Consider the following 18,341-nt stretch of genomic DNA (forward strand, 5'->3'; position numbering starts at 1 on the left):
CTCAAACAGTGAACTAGCTGGCACTGGATGTATGAAGAAGCGGCGCTGAATAAGTACTGCAAGTAAGTACGGCTGATGAACTGATGACAGGTGCGCAAACTGGGACCGGTGTTGAGCTAATTGATGACAGACCGCGAGCCAGCAGCGGAGGCGCACGCACGCGCACACACGCACATTCACGCACACCTGCACGCACCAACACACACACACACACACACACACAGTCAGGGAGACGCATGGGAGAGGTAAACATAAGAGCCGTTGGCCCTGCAGGGGCGCGGCCATAGTCGTGACGTGTGGACTCTCACTTCCACGTTGAGTGCGTTACCACGGAACTGTTGATGCGCACCACAGGAGCTGTTGTTGTGTTATTGCTGAGTGTCTACGGGCAATCTAAAGAAATGTGGCGGCTGTGGGTGGGGGCACGGTGTCCCTTATACTCGGAGAGCCTCATGGTGAGTGAGCTGACACATAGACGTCTCTGTTGTAGTCGTAAGGCTGCATGTCCTTCTGTCAGATATTATAGATATTATGTAACCTTCTCCGTTGAAACATTGCTCATACTACCAATGTCGTAAATTATCCGAAAAGATTGTAAATTCAGCAGATTTAAAACCTGAAATAATTATTGGGCCACTCGGGGGCAGCAACATCAAACTATCAAGAACGTGCAAGTTAATTTAATATGTATGTGTGTTTTTATTTATTTATTTATATATATGAAATTAACTTGATAATCTATGTGTGTATATATGTATATATACATACACACATATATATATATATAATATATATATGTGTGTTTTTATTTATTTATTTATATATATGAAATTAACTTGATAATCTATGTGTATATATATGTATATATATACATACACATATATATATGTATATATATCAAGTTAATTACATATATATTTATATGAAATTAACTTGATAATTTGCAAGTTTTCTTCATATTATATATATATATATTCATATGAAATTAACTTGATATTCTGTAAGTTTTCTTGATATATATATATATTTATGGGGAGAGTGCAAAATGTGATTTGCTTTTAATCAAACAACGCTGTTACAACTTTTATTACAATAGTTTAATATTACTTTTTAAAGTTTAATATCACTTTCTTCTAACTATGTTGTGAACTGTTTCAAAATAAACATCTACATTAGATTTAGTTTTAGCATCTAGGTGAATTTAAACTTTTTTCGATGTTTTAGGTTCGTGGTGGTCGAACACATGGTGAAAAAGTTAACCGTTGCAGTATTTTACAATACTATTGTAAATGTACAATTAATACAGATTATATATATGCATTGCTTTTCCAGCTCTTACTGTATTTCTAAAACATCCTGCTGCTGCTGCTAAATCAAAGTGGTCTGATAGACTGTTTACTGTAAAGTTTCAGTTCAGTGCAGTCTCTCTCCAGCAACATGCTGCATTATCAGTCATTTCACCAGGAAGTCAGTTGTCATTTTGCTATAATTAACTTGAAGAAAATCTCCCAGCAACTTTCTGAGAAAACAATGTTATAGTAGCCAATCATTTCCTGTAAACTGGAGCTAAACTACAGAAACAATTAATGCTATTACCATAAAAATCAATGACAACCATTATAGCCCGACTATACTTGACTCTATCAAAGCTGTTTCAGCATGACGTTATAGAAACATGATCCATAATGGAGTGTGTCTTTACTGAGACAGACCCACTGATAAATAGCCTGCCACCAGCTACTATATCAGCATCTTAGGGGAATAATGGACATGTGTTGGGATTTCATCATCCTCCTATGCAAAATAGGAATTGTATGGTTTTATGGTATCTTAAGAGGCTTTATTGAGTATTTGCAGAATAAAATGCCAAAGAGCCTCAAACGAGTTTAAATATGTACCTTAGTTTGCTTTTACAGCCTTTCTTACCAAGTTTCTTAGAATAGTGAAGTGGGAATCCAACCTGAGATCAAGTTACTTTCTAAATCTGGTCCATTAATCACACGGTCCATTATTCTTAGAATTCCCCTTATTAACATTCCTCATTAGTAATAGGCATCAAAGAGGTGCAGCAGGTTGATTGTTAAAACCCACAACTGGTTTCGGTGTAGAGCTCAGAAACCTAATCTGGCAAACAAACACGCAAACAACATGATAACAGCAACATGAAAACAGCATGTGACTCAGGATTCAACAACATTATCATCCTTAAACCTGTCAAACGTCATTATGTGTAGAATTATAGCCAATAGCTCTATCCACTTGCCCAGAGCACATGAGAGAATACACACATAATGCTCTCTCTCTCGCTCTCTGTCTGTCTCTCTCTCTCCCTCTTTCTCTCTCTTTCTCAGTCAGTGTGATCAATTTTTCGACTTCCTCCTTTTAGAGTGGCTAGGCTGAATACCAGAACACAGGATATGCTTCGCAGTTCTCTCAGTTTCACAGCGGCAGCGGCAGCAGCAGCAGCAGCAACCACCGAGAGGACGACACGCTCTGCAGTCAAGATGAGTGCTGGGGATGTGGTCTGCACCGGCTGGCTCATCAAATCCCCCCCGGAGAAGAAATTAAAGAGATTTGTAAGTAGGACTACACACCGCATTGTTTATGTCCTCTGCCAGCAGTAGGAATGCCAGGTTGTGCTGCTGAGCCTCGTCTCGTGTGTGTGTGTGTGTGTATCTGTATGTGTGTGTGTGTGTAGGTGTATGTGTGAGTGTGTGTGTGTGTGTGTGATACGGTGTGGAATGATGATTTGGAAACACACTGTCGGTTTGTCTGCATTTGTTAAACTGAGCTGTATTTCCCTCTCCTTCTACCTCGTCTTCCCTTGCGTTGTGGCTTGTGTATGCACTTCATAGTTACAACAACAATAACAATATATGTCACAGACTGCAGATGTTCTTCAGGCAACATGGAAATGACCCCTAAAACAAGTGCATGTAATTGCTTACACAGACAGCAGTGTTTTGTGGTTGTTGGGGAGGGGGGGAGGTCATGTGATAATGCTGGGCTGGCTCCTCAGCTCTGTGTATGCGTGTTTGTACATTGTGAAACACGGGAAGTAATGTCAGTCAGACAGACAAGTAAGTGACAAGCAGAAATAGTCCAGCTTCATGCCGGCTGTTTGCACTTCCTCTGTACCAATGGAAGAAGAGGAGGAGGGCAATTTGTCAACACCAGTGCTGGAAAGGGTGGATGGGAGGTGTGAAATGATGGGGTTCTGCAGCAGTAAACCACTACAAAATAATGTGAGCACACTATGCAAATCCTGTCGATAGCAGAAAACAAAGTAAATGCATGTGTTGTTAGGGCAAGCCCACTATCTGGCTCAGTATTCAAATGTCAAGCACATGCTGTCACATCATCATGGACGATTTTACGCTGCTCTATGAAAATCTGCATGCAGCATTCACTTTTAAAGAAAACAACGTAGAGGGATTTCTTGATGTTTCTTTAATAAAAGTCCATTACTCAAGGTCACACAGGAAAAAGAACATTTTGAGAGAAAATATTGCATTAAAACATACAATTAGAGATTTGTTAACCTCAGATGTGAATATTATTTCCATTTATATATATATGTATAATAATTATATATATCACATGCTAAGTACTGTTGTTTCCATAAGTTCAAGACTTCTGAGAATATATATATCTTTTTTGTTTTTGAAACTTCTAAATGATGCAAAGGCCCTTTCCTCTGAAAACATTTTGACACTTCACAGTAGGAAAACGACAGGTGGAAATAATCAAATCAGGATTCAGTTTCAGGCTCCTGGTGTTGTTGGTTCTGGCTCCCTGTCACTCTGTCATGACTTGCTGGGAGTCTCGAATAGACCTGAACCACCATTATTGTTACTAGTAACACCTGTGATTTTGATGCGTGCTAAGAAAAATGCCTCTTCTGTTTTAGTGTTGAGAATATGAAACCTCCGCTTAAGCGTTAATGTCCATTTGCTCAGTTGCCATCAGCACTGACCACCTTGTCAGGTCACATAATGCCAACTAATCACACTTCATCTGCCGAGGAAGACCATGAGATGTGGTTGAAAGCTCTGGGAAATACTAGTCTTTATCTCTTTTTCTTTTGATAATCCTCAGCTTGTTGTTTTAGATTTCCTAGCTGTCGTTGTTGTAAACATGCACAGTGGGAGAAAATATAAGCTTTGGCCTGCTGGTAACAGAAAGTGTCTCGACTTGAAAATGAAAACAACACAAATAGTGTATCGGCCTCTACTTTCACTATATTTACAAAACAAGTACATTTTGAGACCTCAAACTTGTCCACGTTCAAAACACCTATAGGATGAAATAGCCATCGCTCTAGTTACGGTTTCCTCTTAAACTTGGCAGTGTTATCGGTGGTAAGTGTGCCGTGTGTAACCATTTCCTGGTACAAACACATTTCACCAACTGACTTGTGCAGGATTATCCACATGCAGAACAAAGAAAAGGTTTTGTTTCAAGTTCACTCCACAAAATTAGCGCACAGCGCCACAAAACCCACGAGGGAAGATATATACATTCAGCATTCCCACTCTAAACATTTGTTTTGATTGTTGCTGTTTTGTCATATGAAATATGACACCATATGCGACGCTGTCGGACATTAACATATTAGAAGTAGATTTCAGGAACGATAAATACCTGTTTCAGTGTTAGGTTCTCAGTAAGTCCTCAGTAAAAAGGACTGACCCAGTATAAATATCTCTTTCGGTGTGTAAGACATTTTCTGCTAAATACAACTTCCTCTTCTCAGCACTGCTGGGAAATTTGAGCTGTGGTTCCGCTTACTGACCAAATCAAAAGCCAAAAGGCGGTTTAAAGTTCGCTGTTGGAAGCAGGAATGTGATCTTGTTCCCGAGACGGGTCGTGACTAATGAAATGGAGGTGGAGGAACGATGCGGTACTGTGAACAATACACAGTCAGGATAAAGTTCAAACTCCATGATGAACCGTTTGCTCCCTCTCTCCTGCAGGTGTGGAGGAAACGCTGGTTTGTGCTTCGGAGAGGTCGCATGAGCGGCAATCCTGATGTGCTGGAGTACTACCAGAGTAATAACTCCAAAAAGCCGATCCGCACCATCGACCTGAGAGAGTGTGAGGTCGAAATGCTGAACGGGCAGCTCAGGATAAAGCGAGACTTCCATGGGAAGCACCTCTTTGTGGTCAAGACCTCATTTCGGGTTTTTTACCTGGTGGCCAAAACCGAGGAGGAGATGAACAGCTGGATCAGTAGCATCAGTCGAATTTGCCAGTTTGGGAGCCTGGAGGATGCAGGTAAATAAACAGCACTACTACGAGTACTCACAAAGTACTGGGGTCAAACAGAAGGGCATCTCATTCACTGATTGCAAGTCAGCAGATTCATCACCCTGCTGGTCCAGAAGATGTTGGTGTCACTTGACCCCAAGCAGGAAGTGGCGATCTGAAAATAAAACTTGAGAAAGAAGTAAAAACAAACTGTTTATTTGGTGCTCGGTGGTTCACACACTAGTCAGGGTTCAAACTTGAGGTCCCGGTTTACCGAAGTCCTGAAATTTCTGTTTATTTCGGCGAAACGTCCCAAATTGAGCTTTAAATGAGAATTTGTAAATATGCCGTACGAACAGGTTGCATTTTCATGCTTTGTCAAGCTTAAAGTACTAAAGTCTTAAGAGGCCAGTTTCAGGGAACATTTATAAAATGATGCAACAAAAACTTAAATATTTGTATTACTTCCACGTTGTTTTGTACTATTTTGGGTTTCTGTGGTAGAGCGTGAAGCGTTCTTTTATTTACAGTTTTTATAAAACCTGACGGAAGATTTTAGGAGAACATCAAGATTTGAATAATTAATTTTCCGCCAACCTGAGCGATCTTTCTGGATGGAGTGGCAAACTTCAAAAACATTTTCATCGGCTGAAAAGTCTGTTTGACTACCGTGTGCTTGATCCAGAGCTGTGGCCTTTTCACATATATGTTCCTGTAAGTGAGCTCCTAAACCACACACCATATCACGTCATCTCATCGTGGTTAAAACCGTTATATGCTAATCACACTCGGTCTTCTTTCGACAGCATCAGCAACACCAACAAGTAGATGTTACCATTAGAAATCTAAAAAATATATTTAATGACATTTTTTCACACAACTGCTCTGGAATGGAGTTTTATTTTCGATGAGTGCTCGGGTCAAGCAAAGTGCATGGTTTAATGATTCCAGCTGTCCAAAATGTTGTCGTTGCTACTTGCCTGTCCCGTAGCCTAATGTTGCTGCTGTATGAGAGGAGATAACAGCAGATGGGAGCTGAGGTCACATTCGAATTAACAGATGAATAATAAGATCTCTGTATACTTTTCCTCTATCAAGCTTAATATCGTCTTTCTATCACTTTCAATGCCTTTAATTGACCCGTGAACACTGTATTCTTATTGTGTTGACCCTTGTTTTTATATTTAAACTTCTTCTTCTACTTCCATACATCTATTGTCAGAGAGATGCTGCTGTGACCTTTGCTCTACTCTGATGTTTTGTGAGGAAACGTCGCAACTTGTCTGTTAGAACACCGTCCTCTGTGTGAGGGAGATAGCGCAATGTTGCTGATATGCTGCCCTGCACGTTAACGTAAATCTCGTATGTTCTCAGAAAAGCACATACAAAGTAGTCGAGTACAATGCAAAGAGAGACTCCACACACCGAAATGCTCTCACACACATTGCCGCTCATGTCACGGTGCTCTAAAGGACTTCCAGAGAGCAGGACCGTCTGCATCTCAAGAGGCTCCTGTGCCGTAGCGCCTCATAACATTTGCAGAAGAGTATAAAAAGTTGTTCTGCACCCACACAAGAACACAAACCTCTATTAAGGGGAGCACATGTTTTATGAGAACATGCAAGACTTTGTGATTTCCCCCCCCCCCTGCCCCTCCCCACGTGGTTTTACAGGGAGAGCCTTGACTCTGTGGCCTTGAGTGAAATGGAATGAAACACATTTCTGAACGAGAGCCAATCTGACAAAAAGATTGGAGAGTATATATAAACAAAAGAGGCAGCGGTGCTCTACTTTCAAGGTGCCTTGCAACAAAAAAAATACCATTCCTCTTTTTAAATTCACCTGCTCCATTCAAGTTATAATGTAAATACGAGTGCAGGTAATGGAGACACCTGCTTGTGCGTTGGCTTATAGTTTGCCCCCTTTGTCCCGCCCTGTGTGTCAGCAGGATGGCAGTTTTCACAATCACTCCTTCCGAACGTTTTCAGTAAACTCCACGCTCTCTGCTCTGCTTGTTGTCAACAGAGAGCTCAGAAGAAGGCTTTCCTCACACCCCCACATCAATACATCCGTCTCCCGACAGCTCGGACCGAGTGTCTGTGTCAAGCCAGACGGATTCCAGTCACCCGCTGGACTACCTCTTGCTCTCACAGTGCGAGACGGGGAGTGTAAGCACCAGTCGGTATGTACGATGAGTACAACCTTTGACACCAGACGAAAGGACCGGCTGTAGTTCATGTTTAACCAATGCAATGTTTTCATTTCCCCCCCTCGTATATGTAGACATGACAGCTTTTCAAACTCTGAGATCTCTCTGGAGCAGAAGTCCTCAGACGACACCGTCAAGGACGTCGTCCCCTCCCCTCTGTACACCAATTCCTCTTCATCCTCCATCTTCCATGGCAGCCCCAGTCCGTCTCTTCTCGTCCATGGAAGGTCGACTAACCCCCCTTTCAGCGCTCCGTGCATCTCCATGGCTCTGCCGTCATCCTCTTCCTCTCCGTCACGTCACGGTGTCGCAAGTGTCTTCAAGTTTGACAAACCTTATTCTTCCGCGTCGTGCGAGGCAACGTGTGACAGGCAAACGCCTCCTCCGCTGCCACCCAAGTCGAATTACCTGTCGGAGCAGCTCACCGATGATGGAGCTCACAGGCTGAAGGCAACGAGCGCACAGCATTTCTCAAACCACACTGCTTTTCTCCCCCGGAGGACCTCTTTGTCAAGTCTGGATCATTTCAGAATAGGTACGTCCTCAATAGGAAAGCAGTCTCGCAGTACGCACGAGACAAAAGTAATCATAATCCTGGTGTTATATGATAATAATCATACATTTTAACATTGACAATAGCTGATTGTAAGAGCTGAGAATCTTAACTAATGTCATTTTCCAACCATCCATCTTTTTTTTAAGCAAATGCCGATAGCAGAGCGATGAGCAACAGGAGGCGGAGTCTTAATCTGGTAAAAGAATCAACAGCAGAAGAAGAAAAAATGTGATGAAGAAAAACCTTCATATTTTTGGAAATATGCTTATCTGTTTTCTTGCAGAGTTAGATGAGAACATCGATACCACTCTCGCCACGATGTGGCCAGGATACAGCTATCTTAGCTTAGCTTAAAATAGCTGTCTCCAAACAAGATTGAGCTAAACTAAACTAGCTGGCTGCATGTAGGAGCTTCAAATTTACCTGACAGACATGGAACGTGGTCACGATATCCTCATCTAACTCACTAATGATCTTAAAAAAGAAATGCATTATTAGAAAATGTACAACTGTAGCACACAAAGAGAAAAATTTGATTTCTCTTTGAATAAAATAATTCATGAAAATTATTTGAAAGACACTTTCATCACTCAAAGATTCGACAAACGTGAAACAAAATGAGAAGATAGTCCACTTGTCTGGTCTCACGCAACTTTGTTCTACAACAGCCTTGTTCAAATGCCACGCGAGATCAAAGCTACCAGGATGAGTCATATGTCCCGATGGCTTCCCCGACCTCCTCTGTTGCCACCACTGCATGTGACGGCTACATCCCCATGAGCCCCAGGGCGTACAGCTTCCCCAATGCAAACTGCAACGCTGAGTCCTCCACCACTCTCGGTTTGACGTGTCAACCTGGAGGAGTTCCGCCGCCTCCAGTTCACCGGCATCTCAAGCCTCGCCTGAGAAGAGGTGAGAGCCCCGATTGGTTCATGTTACATTTCTGGACATTGTGTGGAAAACTGAGCTTTTGTTTCTACTCAGTTAATCCGCTGCGTGGCTGGAGGTCCTGTATTTGATGATGTGATCGATGTTTCATCTTGAACAAATGTATTAAGCGATTGGAAATAGTGACAATTGAATCCTCATTTGCGTGGATGTGCTCGTGAAATGTCAATACAGGAGTCATGCAGATATCAGATACACATATTTTTCCACCTGTCACGGTTTGAAAGCGGCCTTTTCTGTGGCATGTTCGGGAATTGCAACCGATCCGGTAACTCTGCCCTTTTCTGGGTTCACAGCTCGACCTCCACCTCTTGACTTGAGAGGCCTCTCTACAATCACAGAGTGCCCCACTCATCTTCCCTTGAACAGAGCAATGACCGAATCCTGGTGAGAGAGAAAAAGTATTTTTATCCTTAAATTGTAATAGCAGGTTACAGTCATGTACTGCCAGTTACATTATGACGAGTTAAATTAAATTTTTACTTAATTACGCTGACCCAGCTGAACAGTAATGTCCTGCTTCTCAGTTTCTTTTTCAAGATATTTCATAGCTAGATAGATAGATAGATATATACTTTATTAATCCCCAAGGGGAAATTTGTCGTTAGTTGCTAATCTGGCTAATTCTCCCCATTTATTGTGTTATTGCAGCTTTTCAGTGAACTGTTCGCCCCTTGAAATGAGACTTGAGAATGGGGACAATCTAAGAGATGAAGACACAAACTCCACTGCAATGGTAAATATTTACAGCTGGGGCAACCCATTTTAAACAAGGCATATGCCTCTGACTTGATTAATGAAGTTCCTCTTTTCAGCACAGCCTTTAACATACATTTGTGTTTCATTTAATGCAATACAAATGTATTTAGGAATATGACCCAATCTTGCATTCATGGCATAAAGATGGATTTAACTTCCCTTAGTTAAACACCCAAGACATTATTGATAATAATTGATTATTGGAAGTAGCTCTGATGGTAATACACTTTTAATGTGTTTCTCAGCCAGCCCACCTTTTCTCATCCCTGTATGTAAACATGTAATAAAAAGGTAAATCAATGTGTGATCACATTGTGATAATATTGCAGCTAAACAAATAAAAAGGGGTTTTAATATCCGTCATGTGGGAAGACATCTTTAATTCACTGTTGACTTTCATGTCAATAGCCAACATTTATTTCTCGGTAATTCTAAACGTCACTCTACTACTAGTCTTATAATTATAGGGCCATTCATGAGTGGTAAAATGTGCTTAAATCTCCACACAACCAACAATGTGGGTGTGGAAAGTGACTGTGTTTCTAAAATGTTCTGCTCAGCAAACTGGAATCGCACTGGGGACCTTCTAGGGAGAGAGCATTTGACAGTGTGATGTTACACAAGGCTGCTCCTGGAAATGGTGCATTTTAAAATAGATTCTTCCTTGAATACAGTCCGACAAGAGTCATGAATAAAGCACATTTCTCAAATATACTGACAGACTGCAAGTGGATGCACTATGGGCACACATGGTTTCCCTAAATTGAATCAGTCTAAGGCCATCTTTTAAAAAATAAATCTAATTGTTGACAATGCAGCACATATGAACATCTCTCTGATCTTTTAACCTGATTCAGTAATGTCTTTATTTAATCCTTTCTCTCTGACAGGAGTCCAGGCAACATTTCTGTCTCCCCTTTGATGGAGCGGCTCAGCCTTGGCTGAGAAGCTCAAACCTTGACTATTTGTCACTGGATTTCAATTCTGCATCCCCCTCTCCTGTACAGAAGGTATGTTCTGGTCAGATAGATGACAGAAATTAACTGGATTGCTAATATTAAGACAACATTTTCCATCTTAAGTTACAGATTCAGGTGTTTTGCACCATTGTGCAACTGTAGCCTCTGTCGACAGTAACAGACTTCTTGACTCTTCGTAACTGGACTGAGACTCACAATAAGACTTGATGTTACTAACCTTTTACCACATAATTTGGTGTTGCTGAGGCATTCTGAAAAACAGATGCATTCATGAAGTGTCTGAAGTGGAGAGGGAAGAGCTAACACCACACATGAATGATCTTTGACATTGTAAAAGGAACTTCAGCTCCGCCAGCCCACACTCTGCAGGGGTGTAACATTTCAGTCACTACCTCCTATTAGCTCCACTGACCTGTATTATTAGTAAATGTAATACTTAGTGCTCACTCTAAAGGGTCAAAAGAACCAGCAACAACTTGTCTGTAAGCTTATTTTAAGTCTGGGTTATTGTGATATCTTTACACCATTTACTGCTATTATCATGGTAATGAAGAATTGCATGTTGCACAACATCACTTGAGATGCCAAAATGTAATATATGACCCACAAGATTTGTACATCAAGAGTTCTAGGGTACACGTTAGCATATCATTTAAATACATTTAGTGCATCATGGTTGTCTGCTTGTACGTGTGAAGCAGAACCATGTTCAGTCTGGACTCGTGCTCACGTCTCCTCATCTCTCCCTCTCTTTGTCCAGCAGAAGCCCTTTCTGTCCGATGAGCACAGAGTAGATTACGTGCAGGTGGACGAGAAGAAGACTCAGGCGCTGCAAAGCACAAAGATGGAGTGGACAGATGTCCGGCAGTCAAAAACATAACGGAACATACATGCTGGAAATAAATCAGGAACACTTGGTTTAAATGAGACCAACAATAACACCAGCGAGGAGGACCGGAAAACTAATTGAAACGCACTTTGAAATAAAAGTACAAGAGTTGGTAAGCAGTTTGATGCTTGTATATGGGGTGAAAACACACAATTGCACTGAAAAAAACATTTTCTCTCAGTAGATCAATATTGTAAATAATACCAGATTTTGCACTGTAACTATTCTTACTGTAGCATTCATTACCTAATATCACATTTTGAAAAGGGCATACATTTTCTTCACTTTAAATAAACACTTGCTGTAAATGTAAATATGTAAATGTAATTAAGACAAATATTTTATTGATGACATGTTTTGAAGCTTTCTGCTCCTCCTGTGACCCATATTGACAATGTGTTTCACTTGTTTTGGTGCTGTGATTACTCCAAGAGCTGTTGGATAAAAGTCATAGACATTGTTTCCTGGACATACCAACAAACCTTCTTGAGGCTTGAAAATGTTATCTTTGGTTCTACTGATTTTGAGAGGGATGAGAGATGAACCGTTTGCACTCTTTCTCCTGCAGGCGTGGAGGAAACGCTGGTTTGCGCTGCGAAGCTAAATATCACATCCATCATTAAAAATTGAATGTAGGCAAACCATCATTATCGTTTGTCGTGAACAATGTCAACGTTTTTCTAAGACATTATTAATGTATTGTGTTTTGGTTATTTATTTTAATTATATAATGTCTTTTTTGTCATGTCTTCCCCAGGCATTTTCTAATGTCTATGCGCTGTTGTAAGTATAAATAAAGTTTATATGTTTTCTAAATAATAATATCAACTCAGTTAAGACGCGTAGCACTTACCTCATAGATGAGACACCAATCAACATTTCAGAAAGGACAAACATATATTATAAGAACTCATTATTAGAAATAATAGTGGGGTCACATTTTATTTAACATGCACATATGTTATTTTAAAAATCTGATTAAGTATTTATTGTTATTATTATCATCATTAATGATAATGTCATTCATATTGTTATTATATTATAAAACACACACATATAGGGTCTGCACATGATGCGTCACTAGCATGCGCCAGAGAGACGGCCACGAAGGGAGATTTGGGTGATTTACCTGAGAAGTCGGGACAGGAAGTCATCATCCGGCATGTAAACCTCAGACGCAGAGGGTTCCTGCGAGCGTCTCAACTCAAATCGGCATGCGAAGCTAAACTAGAGCCATTATTTGACCCCCGGTGTAGTTTCACCCCCGCCGTCCTCGCGGCGTTAACGTTGAGCGCCGCGAGCGACTGTCGGACTCACGCTGCAGCCGCTCCGGTTAACGTTGTTCGCGGGGACCTCGGCTAGCTAACGGGGGCTGGAAACAAACGAACCCGTCCGTGGGGAAAGCTGCTGCGGGGGCCTGAGCCCGCCACACGGACACCACGGTGACCCAAAGGTAAAGTGAGCGTGAGCAGGAGACACCGCACTGGACGGTAACTTCGTCTTCCGGTGGAAGGGAGCCAACGAAGCCGACGGTGCAATGTTGTGACTTTAGCTGGTAAGTTTGTTTACCTCCCCACCGGGTTAGCTGCATGTCGGGGTGTCGCGTTTAGTTTCGTCTCACATGAAAACAGCCGCCTTAAAACTAGCGCTAGGTCCGACTTTACGTGAGCTGACGTCACCGTTATCTTCGCCGAGCCTTTGGTTTGTAGTACATTTCGTGTGTTTTTAGTGTGGTAAAGCGACTGTACGTCTGTAGCATCGCTGCGTCTATAGCCTGTTGCTGCAGCGAGTGGGTGTTCACATCAAAGTAATGTTCACTTTTATTGCGTTACTAAAACCTAAATAGGTTTACTTTAGTGTGTCTTTCTCTTGCATGCACGTATGTTTGTTTTATTTATTGGTTTATTTTAATTTTATTCTCCACAAAACAACACAAAGGCCTCCACAACATACTAGAGCAATATACACAAAACGTGCAAATAGCTGCTACAAAGATGATAGATTCTGTACGAGAATAGATGTTTATGCAAAGATGAAAATATATAACAGTACATGTGTGTGTGGGGGGACACACATGTAACTAATGCACTATATTGCTCAGTCCCATTGGCTTTAAATTGATTATAGAGGTTTACTTATTAAACGCATTACAAGCCAAAGTGGCACCACAATAATATTTTACATTCATGTGGATAGCTTTCCTTAAAATATCTTGCAAGTTAATATTTACTCAATCTCGATAAAGATGTCAGGTAAAAAAACAAAACAAGGTTAATGTAGTAAAGGGCTCTGAATGTAATCCACTAACCGATGGCAAAGGTCAAAAGTGATACGGAGGACACAAGTGACAACTAGAAAATCCAACTTCCTCATGGAATTATTGTTTAAAGTCTGCGATAGGAATCCTACACATCAATATGACAAATGGTAAATGAATCGTTGATTTTGGTCTCCACTTTCTCGCTATAGGGTTCGTGCCAGATGGAGGACAAATTCACGACAGCGATCCTATCCGCTGCTATGCCTTCCGTTGGACTGCTTTTGTAAACGTGGAAGCCATGGCTTCTCGGAAGGGAGACGAGCTGACGAGCAGCACCATGGATTTGGCCTCGGCCTCTGCACAGCTTTCCCGATGTGGCCCCGATGACATCACGGTAGAGCCACAGCCGGATGTGATGAATGCGAAGGTGAAATCCCAGAAATCTGGAAAATTTAGGAGGACTGCTCTGACTTTTTTTGGAGTACGCAAAAGCATCTGTATTTTACCCAGTTTCTTTGGAGGAAGGAGTAAAAATCAGATCAAGTGGTCTTCAAAGAAAGGAATCGGCAAAAGCAGAACACACGATGGGCTGAGTAAGGTTCGTCATGATGACAATCTGAGCAGTCCGTGCACCTCAGCTACTGATTGTGAGTGCCTTGGCCAGAGGGACTCAGCTGGAGAGCTCCACAGCAGCTGTCCCAATGAATGTAGTCAATCCACTGCTGAACAGAAATCAATGACTCTTAACCGGCCAAAAAGGGGTTTGAGGAGCCTTTTTCAAAGTTTTAGGTATCACAGAAACCACAAAAATGTTGGCTTGGATAAAACTGAAATGATTGCAGTGTCCTCTCCTCGCTGCAAGATTGAGGTGCCTGTTGTCCAGAACAACACCAACCAGTATGTCACAGAGTGCCTGGGATCTGAACCTGATGTGCCTGACTTTACGGATGTCACATGTGATGTTTCCATTGGTCCTGAACGTATCGATGCCGATGAGATGCCGTCGGAGAAGAGCGTGGAGCTCGGCAGCCCGAAGTCCGAGCTCACTGGCGAGATGTGTGATGAGGAACTGGAGGAAGTGAATTTGAAGACTGTAGTTCCCAGTGAATTGGAGGAGAGTTCGAGAGGATACGGCGAGCCTCGTCTTAAACTCCAGACGATGTCTGAGCCCACGTTGAAGTGGGAAACGCTCGCCGGCTCGTCGGATCAGCTGGACCTGATTTATGGGGACGTTGCATCACTAAAGAGCTTCGACTCACTCACTGGCTGTGGGGACATTATTGCGGATCAAGAAGACGACAGCATGACGGAGAGCACCATTTCTGGAGAACGGAGCAGAAGTGGAGGAAAAAGGGCCTCTTGTTATCTCACTTACCAGGGTGGCGGTGAGGAAATGGCCTCCCCCCAAGACATAGATGAGGAGTGTCTTCAGGATTTCTGGAGTAACAATGAGTCCGAGGAAATGTGCTACACCTGCAACCAGGAACTCACAGATTTGACTCCTGACCTGACGACGAGTTCTCACAACATGGACTTGCTGAACAGTAACAGTGCCCAGCAAGCCAGTGGCATGGACGCTTCCTCCATTGCTGACGCGTTGACGCCTCAAAGCGAGCATCAAGAATCGGTTCCAAATAGTGATGAAGGCTACTACGACTCAACGACACCGGGGCCCGAGGACGGACAAGAGAAAATTGACCGACTGAAGGCAGAGAGGTTACCCAGGGACAGTTACAGCGGGGATGCCCTCTATGAACTCTTTGCACCCGATGAGAGTCTCATCAGTCCACATTATGAGAACAAATCCAAACTGCCCAGTTCCAAACAGTGCGAGTATTTAAGTGAGCCGGTGGGTGTGACAGATTCTGCCTTTGTTCCAGAGATGAATCGATTACAAATCCGGGCTGAAATGTACGAGGTGCACGACTTTTTCGAGAGGCCGAGCATGTGCAGTAAATCCTCGGAGGTGGCACAAAATACGGTTGGTCGGCAGGAAACCGGCACGATGAAGAACTGTAACTTGAGTTCAAAACCACAAGCCCCAGTCAACGGGAATACAATGGAGCCAGATGTTTCTGCTGAAAAGGGAAATACGTCCGCTTCCACTGAAAAACGGACCAACGCCGTAAATGCCGATTGTGAGAAACGGCACAGCAGTGTATCATTTGGAAGCACGTCTGATCCCGATTTTGAAACGTTTTGCGAACCCAAAGAGCAACATCTGGAGGAAAACAAGCCTGTGGCTTTACCGTACAAGAGCATCAGTTCTCCGTCTCTGGATGAAAGCAACGACAAAGACGACAGGCAAACGGTCTGTTTCTCTCAAGCCCTGGTGGACTACACAAAACATGCTCGGATGAGGAGCAGCTCGGACAACATCGAGGATGACTTGGAGACAAACTCCGCCTTCACTCCAAACATGCAGGCTTTACCGACCATCGTGACGTTCGATGTCGTGGATATGCATAACGAGGGAGAATACGATGAGCAGATTCACATGGAGCTGGAGGAGGACATCTCGTCGCCCTATCAGGAATTCGAAGAGAGCTACCTACAAAAAGATGCGTTTGCCGATTGCGACTATCAGATGTTAGACCTGTATGAACAGAACCTGGTCAGTAATACATGGGCCATCGCTAGTCTACCACGGCACCTCGGCCTGCCGCGAGTCAGTCAGTCCATGTCTAATCCGTTGTCTCTAGACAGGAGGAGGAGGTCTCTGGACACTGAACGCCTCGAGTTGAAGACGCCTGACGGATACAGAGAGAACCGAGTTTCTCGTCCTCAAACCGAAAGAGACTCTGAAAGAGATTCCTCGCCGTATTACAAAAAGAATGTTCTCGTGTCTGCTGCGTCCGACGTCAGAGACGGCGGCAGCATTATGGCCTTTTCATGGCAAACGAGGTCAGAAATGGCTTCAAGCCTTCCCCTGACGGATGGGAAATTCAACGAAAAAGGTCCGAGTCTCAGTCAACCTCAAGTTAAGCACAAAATATTTTCGGACGTATCGAGCAGCGACTGCGCCAACAGTAAAACGCAATTGTGCTCGACGCCGTCGGACAGGGTGTCCTGTGATTTGATTTCGCAGAATACAGAGCCGTGCACTCGGCAGCGTCGCCTTCCTTCGCAGTCGGATTCTTGTGGACCTTCTCACAGCACCTTTGTTTACACGGGAGTGACGGACGATGACTCTGATAATGTCGACGAGGCGGATGTTTATTGTAACGCTGCCACTAATTTGCAGTCCTATAATCCGCGTGGTAAAAGCAGGGAAGGGATATCTCGTACCGCGAGTCCTCTGAATGCAGGTGTGTCCAAAAGCGAAATGACACCCCTGGATGTTGCCTGCAACAAACTCCCAGAGGCAACCTTCAATTAATAAGCTCCCGGCATTGAAATCACACTCCTATGTGCTATCGAGTGCTTTAATGTGGCATCTAAAGGAGTAACCGTTAGTTTTTACCTGTACGACAGATTCGTTTGAGAAGTTGCCGTACATCGTAAAAGACGTGAAACTATTCTTCCACGTGGGGAGCGCTCTCACTGGGAGGTCTGCTTTTCCACAGTAACAGCAGCTCGTTTCACAAAGTGGTCACAGAATCATCTCATTAAGCTACTTGGTTTGACTAAAATGTTTATACTCACACATAGCCTCAGTGTTCAGGTCTCGATAGTAGTGCCACGCTTTATTTAATGGCTCTTCATTAGCCCTGTTTCCATAGCACAGCCAAACGGGGCCAGCCAGGTCTTGCTTGCTTTGCCAACTGGCCCGAAAAACCCGTGTGCTTATGCTTTGAGTGCCGGCTTATGTTTGCGTTTACGACTTCTTCTTTTTTTCTCCAACGCCTCTCTTTATTCCAGTCAGGTTTATGTAGGCCTGTCATGATGCTCAGATATACTATGTTTAGCAGTTTTCTTGAGGTACCTCTTTTCAGGATAGTTTGAAGGCCTGACAAACCAAATCAGCCTTAATGTGGTTGTTTTATAATTTATTTTCCTCCCAATAGCTTCACCACCTGTGAATTTAAAATTCTTACTGAAAAGATTTACTCCGTTATTACATTACTGTACGCTGGTGGAAATGTACATTGGACTTTTTTGTTTTAAAAAATATTGTATGTCAAAAGATAAACTAGTGTTTTCACCTTGTATCATTTTGTGTGTGCATTGAATGTTTTGATCAGAGGTTAAACTGTCAGATGATGTTTTTTTATAGTGTAATACTGAAGAAATGTCATAGAATTTGTATTTATATTCTCAGCTATTTGTACACTCTTAACATTGTATTCAGAATGGTTGTTACAAATAGGCAATATTGGTTTTCTATTAAGTTACACCCATGTTACGTTAGGGAAGATTCCTTTTGAAAATCTGTTACTATTTTGTCACTGCCTTATAAAAGAATAAACAACTTTTTTTTCAATTTTCTTTTTATCCATTTTCTCTCACTTGTTCAATATTCAGGCTCATGGGGGAGCCGAGGCAGCTAC

General features: G+C 42.5%; 2 protein-coding genes and 1 long non-coding RNA gene across 10 annotated transcripts; 2 read left to right on the forward strand and 1 right to left on the reverse strand.

Annotated features, from left to right (window-relative positions):
• The first annotated feature begins 424 nt into the window (after nt 1-424).
• On the forward strand, nt 425-12,432 carry gab3 (GRB2 associated binding protein 3). 6 transcript variants are annotated; one of them, XM_056408089.1, is made up of 11 exons: nt 425-455; nt 2,352-2,576; nt 4,977-5,277; nt 7,276-7,432; nt 7,534-7,994; nt 8,162-8,211; nt 8,684-8,927; nt 9,260-9,350; nt 9,615-9,699; nt 10,613-10,732; nt 11,463-12,432. In XM_056408089.1, exons 2-11 carry the CDS (start codon nt 2,418-2,420, stop codon nt 11,580-11,582), a joined length of 1,788 nt encoding a protein of 595 aa, XP_056264064.1. In that variant the 5' UTR covers nt 425-455; nt 2,352-2,417; the 3' UTR covers nt 11,583-12,432. The 6 variants fall into 6 exon arrangements, 4 of the variants coding, with proteins under 4 accessions (XP_056264064.1, XP_056264071.1, XP_056264058.1 ...); XM_056408096.1 differs by having other exon boundaries at nt 439-455; nt 2,387-2,576; XR_008830753.1 differs by lacking the exon at nt 425-455 and having other exon boundaries at nt 2,284-2,576; nt 11,463-11,703; nt 12,160-12,432.
• On the reverse strand, nt 8,831-12,805 carry LOC130189328 (uncharacterized). Of its 3 annotated transcripts, XR_008830762.1 has the most exons (5): nt 12,721-12,805; nt 11,433-11,531; nt 10,920-10,953; nt 9,174-9,347; nt 8,831-8,917 (listed from the first exon to the last, which is right to left on the reverse strand). It is a non-coding gene; the product is annotated as an uncharacterized LOC130189328 (long non-coding RNA). The 3 variants fall into 3 exon arrangements; XR_008830758.1 differs by lacking the exon at nt 8,831-8,917 and having other exon boundaries at nt 8,942-9,347; XR_008830763.1 differs by lacking the exons at nt 8,831-8,917; nt 10,920-10,953 and having other exon boundaries at nt 8,942-9,347.
• On the forward strand, nt 12,742-18,274 carry amer1 (APC membrane recruitment protein 1). The gene is made up of 2 exons (XM_056408072.1): nt 12,742-13,146; nt 14,061-18,274. Exon 2 carries the CDS (start codon nt 14,150-14,152, stop codon nt 17,228-17,230), a length of 3,081 nt encoding a protein of 1,026 aa, XP_056264047.1. The 5' UTR covers nt 12,742-13,146; nt 14,061-14,149; the 3' UTR covers nt 17,231-18,274.
• The last annotated feature ends 67 nt before the right edge of the window (nt 18,275-18,341 follow it).

This window comes from Pseudoliparis swirei, chromosome 3 (assembly GCF_029220125.1).
Source record: "Pseudoliparis swirei isolate HS2019 ecotype Mariana Trench chromosome 3, NWPU_hadal_v1, whole genome shotgun sequence".
In the NCBI taxonomy this organism is placed as follows: domain Eukaryota; kingdom Metazoa; phylum Chordata; class Actinopteri; order Perciformes; family Liparidae; genus Pseudoliparis; species Pseudoliparis swirei.